Source organism: Anolis sagrei, chromosome 4 (genome assembly GCF_037176765.1).
Source record: "Anolis sagrei isolate rAnoSag1 chromosome 4, rAnoSag1.mat, whole genome shotgun sequence".
NCBI lineage: Eukaryota > Metazoa > Chordata > Lepidosauria > Squamata > Dactyloidae > Anolis > Anolis sagrei.
Genome location: NC_090024.1, coordinates 43,627,889 through 43,641,749, shown reverse-complemented (window position 1 = coordinate 43,641,749; position 13,861 = coordinate 43,627,889). Strand labels below are relative to the sequence as shown.

Here is a 13,861-nt window from a genome sequence, read left to right as displayed (position 1 = left end):
TTAAAAATGTTTATATGTCACTGTTGATTGTTTATTGTATATTTTCTGTTCATGTGATTTATATGATTTGTATTTTATTGATTGTTTTATTGATGTTCTGTTTATTGATGTTTTGTTTGATGTATTTTGGGCTTGGCCTCATGTAAGCTGCACCGAGTCCCTTGGGAGATAGTAGCGGGGTACAAATAAAGTTCAATTATTATTATTATTATTATTATTATTATTATTATTATTATCTGTTTTAATGATTCTTACTTTTGGTATAAATGTGTATTTGTTGGGATTTGGGTGGGATCGGTATTTACTTGTCTTTGTTCTACTGCATTGAATGTTTGCTGATTCTGTTCACCGTCCTGAATCCCTTTGGTGAGATAGGGCGGTATATAAAGTTGTTGTTGTTGTTGTTGTTGTTATTTATTCCCATTTCCCTTCATCTTTCCATCCTAAGGAAACTATTACTTGGATAGCTGCGATCATATATTTTGTAAATTTAATCTGGTCTTTATTCCTATCATTACCTTCAATTTGTTGGGTAAAAAAATGTTTTTTTGCTTAGAGGAGAAATGCCTCTAGAACATGGCCCCATAGCCCGAAAAAAAACCCCACAAGAACCTAGTGTTTTTTGCTTAGTTCATTTTTTTTCTCCCTAATAATTCTTCCATCTCATTCTTACTCTTTTTGTAGAAATTTTGTAGTTTTCCGCAGTCCCACCACATATGAATAAACCCTCCCATTCCCCTGCATTTATGCCTACAAAGTTTTGATTTTTTAATATAATATAGGCCACTTTGTGTGGGGTTTGATATCATTTTGTCAATATTTTACGTTGTGTTTCCTTAATCCTTGAGTGTTTAATTTCCTTAATTGCTCTTATCCAATTCTCAGTCTTTCTCCTTAAAATTTGTCTTTCCATACCTCAAAGTATGTTTCATGTTGTATTTTTTTCAATTAGTAAAATCAATCTTAAAAAATGGAAATTATCAGAAGTTAATAACAGGTTAGGACAAAGAGTTGACCCCTCTACATATTACTCTCTCAGATACAAAAAAATCATTACAAATGGTAGGGCACAATCCAGAGATCCTCAGAAGTTTTCTCCACCACCATTTCAAATGTGTCAATTTTCTTCCTATCAGCTTTTGCCACTGTCCAATTTTTACAACCACACATAGAAATAGGAAATATGATGGCATAGACCATCCTAATTTTAGTATTCAGTGATATCTCTTTACACCTCTGGACCTTATCTAGTTTTTCAGAGTTCCCCTTCCAAAGCTTAGTCTTCTGAGCAATAACTCTCTTCTGAGCAGCTTGAGATCAGATTTCTTCTTGGGACTCACAATTATCTATGCTTACAATAAATCCATTGAGCTCAAAGGTAGTTAACTTTGGTATCTGGTAATTTCCCAACAAATATATATTTTGTGTAGTAGAACAAACCTACAAACACTCACATGTACTTGTATATGAATTAATGTATTCGCTGTGCAAAGGCAGTCATTAAGATGTATTCTTTATAAATTACAGTTACATATCAATTTCTTCCAAGGAGATGAAAGCAGCTTACATATTTTCCTTCTCCTTTCCAACCTTGTCTTCATTACAGTTCCTGTAAGAGAAGTCAAGCCCAAGGATACCCAGCAAGTTTACAAGGTCAAGATACCTTATAAGATTTAGTCTGACACTCTGATTACTTCACAGGCTCAATAAAAATATAACCTGTGCACAATAACTTACAAGCAATAATTAATAGTAAGCCAACATTCTTGATATACATGCATTGAATATGATATCTTGATGATAATGAAAACATACCTACACTGGTCTTGGATTCCTTCTATTTGTGTACCAAGGTGCATTTTTCCAGCTTTAATGGATAGTAACACTAGTTATACCCCCTTCTAGAAGACAGAGGGCAAGGTAAGTGTCATTTATCCTTTGGTGACGTCTAAGCATGGTTAGGTCCAATCGGAATCTTCGTAATTCGGATTAAATTTTTGAAGCAATTTCAAAGTGATTTGGGAACCCAGAAGTATCCTTGCCATTTCAAAGCCACTGTTGCCATCTTTGTTCCGACTCAGAAAGTGAATCAGAAAAGACCCAGCATTTGGAGGAAAGCAGCAGCTTGCATGCTGGGATGCTTGCCTCCAACCAATGAGGGGAAACCATGTGGGGAGGGGCGGAGTTTCGGTACGGCACGCGTACCTCGTGGGCTCATTGCCAGCCATGGATGCGAAGGGAAAGGGATTAGGACAGACTGCTTGGATGGGAAAGGTGCCATGCCATTACTTAGCAAGGGAAGGACAGAGTTGGGAACAAATAATTTCCTTGGGGAACCACACAAAATACAACTAAGGAGCCCCCTTTGTCGGTATGGGTTACACGTACTTTTGGGAACAAGAAATCTCTTATAATCTGCTAATCATTTCCTTGGGAAAAAACAAAACTCCTCTTTGGAGCACCCTTTCTCTGCTTGGGGTTTCAAGTTGTACTTTTGGAAACAAGAAATCTCCTAATCTAATAATTTCCTTGGGGAAATATAAAATACATTTTCCGCTTTGAACTGGAATATGTCACAATGTGGACTCAGATAACCCAGTTAAAAGCAGATGTTGTGGGATTTTCTGCCTTGATATTATGGGTTATATGGCTGTGTGGAAGGGCCCTATGAAAAACAAACGTACTATGAGCTATGCTACCTCAAGAAGACCTGATAAAAGCATCTATTAAAGGCACTTTACATTAGCAGAAGGAACGGCCAGGCTTCCACCTGACCGAGGGGCTCTTCCACTCCAGGCTTGCCTCGGCTGTTAATGCAGAGGAGGCGATACATTCACCAGACGGCCGCATCACCTCGTCCTCCTTCTCCTTCTCCTCCTCCTCTTCCTCCATATTAACAACCAAGGAGCAGGAGGAGAAGGAGAGTTGAAGAAGGCTGAAGCTTGGCCCTTCCTTCCTTCCTTCCTTCCTTCCTTCCTTCCTTCCTTCCTTCCTTCCTTCCTTCCTTCCTTCCTTCCTTCCTTCCTTGACTTTCTTTCCCTTCTATTCCCTCTCCCCTTTCTAGTTCTTCTTATCCTTCCCTTTCTTTTCCTTCTTTCCTTCTTTCATCTTCTTCCTTTCCTTCACTTCCTTTCCTTTCCCCCCTTCCCTTACTCCTATCCTTTTCTCCTTTCCTTTCTTTTCCTTCTTTCGTTACTTTCTTCCCTTCCTTCACCTTCTTTCCTGCCCTTCCCTTCTTTCCCTAACTCATTTCTTGTCCTTATTTCCTTCATTCACTTTCTTCCTTTCCTTCACTTTCTTCCCTTCTTCTTTCCCTTACTCCTTCCTTTCCTTTCTTTAACCTCCCGCCTTCCCTCCCTTCCTTTCCTTTCCTTTCCTTTCCTTTCCTTTCCTTTCCTTTCCTCCCTTCCTTCCTTAGTTTTGGGAAATGTCACCTTGAGCCAAAGTTGCCAGACATAGGTGAAAAGGCGCCCAAAGCCTGGCCCCAGTCAGTCCCCACTTTCTCTCCGCCTTTTCAGTCAAGTTTGTCTCCCACCTTATTAAAGGATCAGGCTGCCTTTTGGTTACTCCTCCATGTATGATTTCAGGGCTGGAAATGTCTCCAGAAAACCCAACGGAGAAGACTTCTTGGGGGGGGGGGGGTCGAATGGGGCCAGATTTAAGGTGGATAACAAGGGGAGAAGCCTGTCCCCATGTGGGGTCATTTTGTGGGTTTCATTGACAGCCAAGGCAGGCCTGGAGTGGAAGAGCCCCTTGTCAGGCTGAAGCTCAGCAGCGGGAGCCAAGCCAAGCAGCTCCGGAGGGGCTTCAGCCTGACTGAGTGGCTCTTCCACTCCAGGCCTGCCTCGCCTGTTAATGTGGGAGGAGGAGGAGGAGGAGGAGGAGAAGGTGACAAGCCCTCTGCCATTAACGAAGTATTCTGAAGTTTCAGAAATTTTGAAAAATTCCATTTTTTTTCCAAATTTTTTTTGGAATTCAATTCCAAACCGAACCACCAGCACCCCCTACATCCGAAGCGAGTTTTGAACAATTTTTTTGATCAGACAAGCCTAGTAATGTCTATAAGCAACAATTATAAAAAAATAGTCTGAGCTTGTACACTTTTGAGGTAGGTTATATTAATAGCAAAATGCAGAAGGTCATATTTGATGAACTTGAACTAGAATTTTTAAGCTCAAATTTCTGGCTACAGTATCTAACACAAACAAATATGATATATAATGACCCGAGGAATGTTAGAAATCAAACACAGGAGAAAAGTGTTTAATATGTCACAAATCAATTTTATTAATTTAAGCACAAAATGAATGGAGGAAAATATCTGTACACAATTGTGGACACAACAAACTTTTTGTACAATAAGGCCCAGACAAAACCTTTTTTAGTCAGCATGTTGACTACAAAAATTGAAATAAAGGAAAAAAATGTCCATCTCTATTTTGCTTAAAGCAAAAAAGGAAACAAAACACTAATTACAGCCCCTGTCATTAAAAGAGTTGTGTATGTGCTTAACTTTACATACTTTGAGTAGTCTCTGAATTGGATTGCTCTTGGTATATAAAGTTGTTGACTTTGGGGTGTCATATTATTATCAAACAGTTTGAAACAATCCATAAAATAATTATACACTGTAGCAGCAATATGCATCCTCCATGAAAGGAGGAGTTACCTCACAGCTACTGTTCTTGCTTTCCTAGCAGCTGGTTTAAACATTGGTTTATTTCATAAAACAAAAATCCAAAAGTTGGAAAAAGAACTAAAAGAACCAAGGTATAGAATTGATACTTCACTGGCCTGGCACGAAAGTTCAGGCTAAGAATTTAGACCCATGGGTGCAATACAGACCTAAAAGGGTGCTTCTCTTAGCCATCTTTGTAACATTGGGGTCAGTTTATGCAATTATAATTTCTCCCAACACTCCTGGCTAAGAATGCTGATCAAATGGGGTAATGCACTGATGGTACTATGCTTCAGACACAATTATGGCAGGAGAAGGAAGAAAGTATGTATAGGTTAACCATGGGTAAGCACCATTTGATTATCTAAACCAGCTCAAAGTAAAACAGGATAAATTGTTCATGTTAATCATATTTTTTGCAGAAGATGAGTATGGTTCAAATGTGGTACAAAATAGTTACAAGCAGTCTAAACATAATTGGCAATAATGGTTTTAGTGAGCCCACTGCCAGCAATGGACTAATAGAAAAATCTGGATTACTGATATGGGATGGTGAAAACGAATGTTGTCAAAAATTAAGGGATCATAAATAAAAGAAAATTATTTCAAAATACCTACACCATAGATTGAATGTTTTACACATGTAAACCATTTATATTTGAATGTCATCCTAAATATAGGAGAAGTATTGGGAAGATGGTCTGCTTTGCCGGTCACTGTAAACCACCATTCATCATCATGCTCTGCTTTTTTACTATGTTTTTAGGGTCATATTGGTTTGCTTTAGAGGTGGTCATCATAAAACTGTAACTCTCATTCCACTGTATTCTTTGGCAGACTTCAGTGTGATTTTTTAAAAAAAAAGTATTTTAGACATAAATTGAGTCAGTTTTTGAGGGGAGGGGGCAAGAGAGCAACAAGTTCCAAATGATTCGTACTTAATATATAATACCTGAATTCTAAAAATAGTTATTCTCTTTTGACTCTAAAATTAAGTGGATGCTTTTATTTGTACTTTCTGAGTGTGTGAGTACTTTGGGTTTTTTAAAATTAAGTCAACATAATTGCTCAGTTCTTGTGGGTTTTTTCGGGCTTTTTCGACAATACATTCAACATGATTTTTCCCTTCCTCCCACACTCTAGATTTATTAATAAAGAAAATAAGCTGGATTGAGTTTTCTTGCTCTGTGTGGTCAGAACTGGTCTGAACTTCCCACTGGTGAAAATAGAAGGGAGATTTCTCCTCTTTACCTATAGTCCTTCTCCACTGTCATGGAGGGCCACTTAGACTCATAGCATCATAAAGCTGGAAGAGTCCTCGTGGGCCATCAAGTCCAACCCCCTGCCAAGAAGTAGGAAAATCACATTTAAAGCATCTCCGACAAATGGCCATCCAGTCTCTGTTGAAAAGCCTCCAAAGAAGCAGACTCCACTACACTCCAGGGTAGAGAGTTCCACTACTGAACAGCTCTCACAGTTTAGAAGTTTTTTCCAATTACATCTCCCATTCCAGCAGTGGGGTTATTTCATTGGGTCAAAAACCTTTCCTGAATGGATAGAGTCCTCCCACCAAAATGAAGACAATTCTGTATCCAATCTAATGAAAAGAAAGAGCAGAGCAGTGCTCTTAGTTTTCAGGAGTGTTCTGATACATCCATTGTATCAGCAGAAAATACACATGCATATTTAGATTTCTGCTTTTCTTAGCAAAATTAATTAAAACACTGAAAGATCAACTAGCCCTTCATTTGCACGGATTTCTCCAAGAAAACTTGACATTTAAACATGTAAACCACCATTACTTGATGTGAGTGACATATATTTTGCACTTGGACCTATTGACTCAAGTACAAAATGTAAACCAGAAGCCAACCCATGATGAGCAAGATTGCAAGGATGGGAGATATAACTAGTATTTTGGATAGCAGATTTGCTGGGAAAAAAATTATAGAAGGGAAAAAAGAAATAAAAAACAATTCCTTATTGACACTTGACATCCATGCTTTTGGTCTTGACAAATTGATCTAAAATTTCCATTATCTACATATTTATACACAATACTTTCATAAGGCACAGCACAATAGTTCGTGCACACACTGCCTCATTCTTCACCAAAAAGCCATTACTACCTTTCAATAGTATTTGCCTAAACAATATGTAAAACATCATCCATTCATTACAAATTTACACAAAAACATTCTTTCTGTACACGATTGTCTCAGTGATGTACCTATTCGCTTAAATTAGACATACTTTAAACTACTTTGCAATGTGCTAAAATCAAAATAATTTTGTTACCAGAAGGCAAAAGACACATCATAGCCATCCATTTATCATACATTATCCACATTTAGATGATGATGATGTCAAAGCAGAGTCTGTTCATAAATAAGTAAAGATTTACAGAGTACCCTGGGTCTGAGAAATTAAAAAAGTAAACCTTTTCATGAAATGTATCCATGGGATTCTTTTTTTTTTAAAAAAAGCGCTCAGTCTTTGTTGTGCAATCAAGTTTGTTGTACTTCCGAAGTTGTGTGTGCACCACACTGAAGATTCTAGAAGCCATAAAGCATGTCCTAGTCCCTTCACAGGTATGAACCTTTCAAAATGTAGCCAATGTGGTAAGGACACATTGTTAAAACATTCTCACCATGGCTTGTTTTCTTCGGATTCACAGTACTAGAATCAACAGCTGTTTCTGAAGAAAGCGACATGCTCCTCCATTTACTCGAAGGGCAAAGGTTAAGACCAGTTGCAGCTGTACATCAACATGATGAAATCACAAAAGTTCTGTAGCCCAGTGCTGACACAAAACACAGGCACACTGTCCATGGGCAAGAGGGACGTTGTGGGGTTACAAAGTGCTATTATAAGTACTCCAGTTCCAAGGCATGATGAAGGGCCATTAGGTCAGAGTGGCTTGTGATCCTCCAGAATGGCATGGCATGCTGTGAACGATAGAAACACAACATAAGGCAATCTATTGTTTTATAAGAGTCTTGCTATATCGCTAGCCATTGCATTTCGGAAAGCAGGCAGCTGAGAATACACCGACATAAATGTATCAACTAAACACAAAAAGTTAATGTTGATAGAGACATGACATATTAAAACTGATTTTCCACACTGAGTGTAAAATCACAGTTATTCTTCTATTTTGGCTGATCGTGTGGGGAGCTTTTGCAACTATTACTACAAACAGAACTTCAAATGGAAGCGATGTGATATTGTTCAGTATTAAGAAATTTTTTGGGTTAACAAAATGCTAACCCCAACACTGGGATCTGGGCCGTCATGCAGTTGAAAGATATGAGCTTTGGTACAAGATATTGGGTCAACGTGTTCACCTCCAAATGGATAGTGTCTTTCTATCCACTTTGTCTCTTGACAACAGAGAAAATAACTTCTATATGCATTTCCCTGTAGTAGTGGGAAGTAAAGTAAAATAATTCATACCAGCAGTGGAATCCTAAAACCCTGCTGAGTTCCCTGGAGCTTGCTCCCAGGATAAGAATATATATAGAATTGGGATTTGGCAGTGATCCTGTGCGCAGGCCTCACAGCTTATTATTACTGAAGGCATCAGGAACATACACTGTTTAGTTTAAGTCAAGGAAGCTTATGGTGACTGGGCACATTAATAGACTGCAATATGCAGGTTGAAATCCAGAGAGAGCGTGGATGGGCTCCCTCTGTCAGCTTCAGCTCCCCATGCAGGGATATGAGAGAAGCCTCCCACAAGGATGGTAAAACATCCAAACATCCGGGTATTCCCTGGGAAACGTCCTTGCAGCCGGCCAATTCTCTTACACCAGAAACAACTTGCAGTTTCTCAAGTCACTCCTGACATGAAAAAAAGTATATATTTCTGCCTATGTCCTAATTAATGCATTTGCTCTATTAAAATTAATAATTAAAATGAGGTAATTCATAATTTCTCTACTCCATAATTTAAAAATCTCTTTAAATTTTCAGTGAAGAAACCATTTTGAGCAGTATTTTTCTTAGAAAGCAAACAGGATGGTTTCTTTCGAAGAAAGAAAATTTTTCCAACTTTACATAAAATGCAGAAAGATACAGTTAGACACAAGTTATCTAACATTTGGTCACTATAAAATAGTATATTGTTCACTGTAAAAACATTTTTATAAGTTTTGTTTGCAGATTAAATCACTTATTAAAGCAAATATTCAAAGTATATCACTGTGTTGCCCAGACCATATTCAAGATAATCGTATCCCAGTGGCTCATATTAAAATGGCATTATTCAAATTGACCTATAACAATGTTCCCATACGGAAAATTTTACAGCTGAATGTTTAGTTTTCATTCTGCTAGCTAAATAAAGAGAAAATCTGAACCGAGACCATAAGTATGTTTGTAAGACACCTGTATAAACCAAAGACTGAATAACAGGAAAAAAATACAGATTATATCATCATAAAGTATAAAAATGTGATTTTAAAAAACTTTCTATCATTAAGCCATAAGACAGACTTTTCAAAGTCAGCAAAATATCTTTCATTTGAATCAGGTTGAGAATCTAAGGAGCTCCAGATGTTACTGGCTTGCAATCTCCATCATCCCTGAGTCCTGAATTTTCTTGCTGGGATTTAGAGCCAGACAGCATCTAAATGGCTATGTATTCTTCACCCAAAAACATCCCCAGAGATTAAAAAAATATAGAAAACAACGCTCTACATCTATTAATGATTCCAGTCTCTCTTGTTTGGCACCACAATTTTCTACAGTATAAGCAGACCCATGAGGTCACTTCCAACTCAATGATTCTATTCTATGATAATTTGGTGGCCATTATCACACTTGGAAAAGAAGACAAAGACACCACATGATTAGGTCAGAGCTTAGGTCAGATATCATTACCCAGCATCCTGATCATAAGCACCCCAGAAATATCTGTCTGGCCACAACTAGGATGCATTTTTTGTGGGGAAGGGGGCATAAACAACTGTATCTATGATGAAAGGCTACAATGCAGGATCTTGGTCAATAGTTAATTAAGGTATAGATCATTGCAGCCAGAAACATCTTCAGAAGCAAAGACTAAAACAAGAGATTTGTGCACATCACAATAATATGAACACTAGTCATCAGTAAGCTTTGAGCAGCTTGTAAGGAAGGCCTGAAGACAACTGATTTTCTAATGTTTATTTTGGTTTGTTTCACAATCTGCTTATGAGAAATTTACTACCTTTCAGGGCAGAGGTCCCATTTAGGTATCACAGCTTATAGTGGACAAGTTGTGAATTTAGCAATCTATAAAATATTACTTTGTTATATTGCATATAACAAAAATTAATGGAATTGATCATACCTTTCAGGAAAAAAAATAGCTTATAGCTGAAGTGATTTTCAACAGGCATAAGCAATGGTAATAGTTTGTGTGCTTGACTAACTTTCTATCTGCCACTTCTTATGAAAAGCAATGCCCTTGATGCTTTCAAGTCCGTAGTGCAGTCATTTCAAGCTTGTCAGTACATAACCCATATACGCAATAGGATATTGAATGCATAAAAAGGCAAGTAATAGTTCATGCTATGGTCAGACCTCACCTGGAATATTGTGTCCAGATCTGGCCATCACTGTTTAAGAAGGATATCAACAAACTGGAACACGTTCAGAGAAAGGAAACAAAAATGTTTCCAAAACTGGAAATCAATCTCTACAGGGAATGGTTTAGGAATCTGCATATGTTTAATTTGGAGAATACTCCAATTGTCATGTTTAAATATCTGAAGCAATGTCATGTAGAAACGGAGCAAGCTTGTTTTCTGTTGCTCCAGAGACAAGGCCATTAAAATGGATTCAAATTACTATAAAAGTTTCATCAAAACTTTAGGAAGAACTTCCTGGTGATAATAGTAATTTGACAATTGAATAGAACAGGGGTCCTCAAACTTTTTAAACAGAAGGCCAGGTCACAGTCCCTCAAACTGTTGGAGGGTCGGATTATAATTTGGAAAAAAATTGAATGAATTCCTATGCACACTGAACATATTGTATTCGTAGTGCAAATAACACTTAAAAACAATTCAATAATTAAAATGAAGACATTTTTAACAAATATAAACTTATTAGTATTTCAATGGGAAGTGTGGGCTTGCCTTTTGTCTGATGAGATAGGATTGTTGTTGTTGTTGATGTTGTTGTTGTGTGCTTTCAAGTCATTTTAGACTTAGGTTGAACCTGAGCAAGGGTCAGGTAAATGACCTTGGAGGGCCGTATCCGGTCCTCGGGCCTTAGTTTGAGAACACCTGAAATAGACTATCTCAAAGTAATGAACTCTCTCCCTTTCAAAAAGAGGTTAAATTGGCATCTCTTTAGGATCTTTCAGTTGTGGATTTTTGCATGGCAGGGAGATGTAGTAGAATAGATGGTCCTTGTGGTTCCTTTCCAACACATAATTCAATGAAAGCATGCAAAAAAGGGGATTGTAATGCTGGATCTGTGCTCTTCACACCCTAAGCAAAAGTTCCACCAAATGTAGACTTTCCCTTCAGACTGTCATTTAGCATTCTGGCATTAGACCCATGAAGTAAGAACAGACAGTCACTATGGTAGAAACTCCAGCCCATGGTTCATCCCACATAGACTCACTGCTCATTAATGGTTTATGCTATGACCATTCTTTCTTATGTTTCTATAGAGAACAGCAGCTAATCCTTTTGGCTCAATTTAATAAGTACTCACTTGCAACTTGAAATGTAAACACCCTCCAAGTTGCCCATATTTCCTGTGGCATTTACAGATTTTACATTACCACAAACTCCAACCCCAAATGTCTTTAAGTCTGTTCATAAATTTTTAAAAAATCGAAATACTGTAATTTAGGAATAGCAGGCCAATAACCAAATATTCTGGCAAACATCTGCTGTCTCTTTCTAGATGTAATTTCAATAGTCGCTAGATAAGTGAATTCCCCAGTTTGACAAGCTCCTTCCCAGTACCATTTGTCTTTTGGGAGTCAAGCATGAAGACAGTGAATACTACCCATAATGACCTGGACTTTTTACCATCTCATCTGCATCAACTGTTCTGTGAATGGCTTCACATAGTTTTTCTACCTTTACTGCTTGCTTGAACATTTTAACTATCTTATAAAATGGGTTTATAGGAAATAATAGGTTATGGAAAGGTGACAATGCCACGATTTAGTCAAGATGAGTGAAACATAAGAGAGTGTTGCATTCTGTGTGAATTATATTTATTTTAATCAACCAAAGGGGATGCTTTTCATTGTGAAGTGATTCTATTAAAATATATGCAAATTCCTTTTCTTACAAGTTCAGTTACAAGTAAAAGTCCATAAAAAACAGCTCTTTCTGTGTTTTGCAAAATGTACCAATGCTAGATAAGCTGGAACATGTTTAAATTCTTTTTAAAAAAATACAGATACACAATTTTTCCAGTTTTGTAATATGTACATGTAAAGCTTTAAAAGAATTTGAAAATTTAGGAGCATAAGGTTTCTATTATGAGATTAAGGATTAGTTTCAGTACATGGTAGCTGATTTCAAACTACTGTCTCTTTCCAATTTTCCAGAAGTAAGAAGCAAGTATGTATACTTGTGTGTGTGTGTGTGTATGTATGTGTGTGTGTGTGTGTGTGTGTGTGTGTGAATATAAACATAGCTACCATGAACATGAAAATTTGAAAGGCTACCTTATTATTTCCCAGCCCAGTCCAAAATCACCATTATGTATCCTATCTCTATCAGACATGAAATTGGCAAGTCTGTAGTACAGGAACTTTTCAAGGTCAGAGCACTGAATCCCATCTGTTATATCTTGCCCCTCAGTTTTTCAGAAGTATTGTAAAAAGAATTATTTTAAAATGTCTTTTTTTCACTGTGTCTGATCCCCAGAACCAAATATTTCTGTTCTTTACCTGCTGATTTATTTTATAGCTTAAGAATGTTTAAAAGCACTGCTTTTGGATTCGGAAAGATTAGCCATCTACGAGAAGCATTGCCCAAGGGAAGCCCAACTGTATTTACTCAGTCTTCGAGGAGGCTCTTTCCATATCCCAGTAGTCTCAAATCCAGGAAAAGCTTCATGAGAACCACCACTCCTCTTAATGTTTCCCCAGCAACAGCAAGATCATCCCTCTGGGCACCTAAACCAGGAAATCCCGATTGGATGGTCCCCCATGAGGTTCTGTCTCCAGGGGCAAACCAAGAATGGGCAACTTGGAAGTTGCTAAACAGACACAAAAGTGGAGTGGGCAGATCAAAAGACAACCTGGAAAAATGGAACTACCTAAAAGAATCCTCCACCTTGTGCGACTGTGGAGCAGAACAAACAACTCGGCATCTGTATGCTTGTCCACAATGCTCTGCCTCATGTACAGAGAAAGAACTGTTTAAAGCTACAGACAATGTGGTTGCTGTTGCCCCTTTTCAGTCAAAAATTATCTACCCACTTGTGCTCCTTCTATTTTTCTCAGTTTTATACTTATGTATGCAATGCTTTTGATATGAAATAAATACATTTTATAGCTTTGTTTTATAATTTGGTTCTCAAGCAGAAAGAGGGTCCTGAAATATTACAGAATCTGTAGCACATTGTACAATTGAGAGCACTACTGTGTATATTCGAGTATAAGCCGACCCGAATATAAGCCGAGGCACCTAATTTTACCATAAAAAATGGAAAAACTTATTGACTTGAGTGTAAGCCAAGGGTGGGAAATGTAGCATCTACTGGTAAATTTCAAAAATATAAGTAGATAACAATAAAATCACATTAATTGAGGCATCTTTAGGTTAAATGTTTTTGAATATTTACCATATTCCAAACAAAAACAGTAAGCTAGCTCTGTAAGTGGAAAAGGAGGGTCAACAAAAACAATATGGTATTAACAATAACCGAACAACAACAACAACAACAACAACAACCATTTATTTGTACCCCACCATATCTCCCCATGGGGGCTCTGGGCACCTTCCAACATAGTAACAGGCAAACATTTAATGCCTATATAAACAAAACAAAAAACCATAAAAATTAAACAAAATACAACACTAAACATTGTACAATAAATTAATGTTAACAGAGTTGGAAGGGACCTGTAAAGAACATCTAGTTCAAGGACCTTATGCCTTCATACAGTAAAAGCGCAATCAAAGCACCCCCAAAAGATGGCCATCCAGCCTCAACAAC

At 37.5% G+C, this 13,861-nt stretch overlaps 1 protein-coding gene across 15 annotated transcripts in view; it reads right to left on the bottom strand.

The window, feature by feature from the left end:
- Nucleotides 1-4,262: 4,262 nt before the first annotated feature.
- EYA1 (EYA transcriptional coactivator and phosphatase 1) overlaps nt 4,263-13,861 on the bottom strand; it is a 108,187-nt gene continuing 98,588 nt past the window's right edge. For all 15 annotated transcript variants that reach the window (XM_060775460.2, XM_060775464.2, XM_060775462.2 and 12 more), the window contains one exon: nt 4,263-7,626. In XM_060775460.2, the coding sequence (XP_060631443.2) occupies nt 7,546-7,626 (81 nt within the window). In that variant the 3' untranslated portion in view covers nt 4,263-7,545. The remainder of the gene's footprint in view (nt 7,627-13,861) is intronic.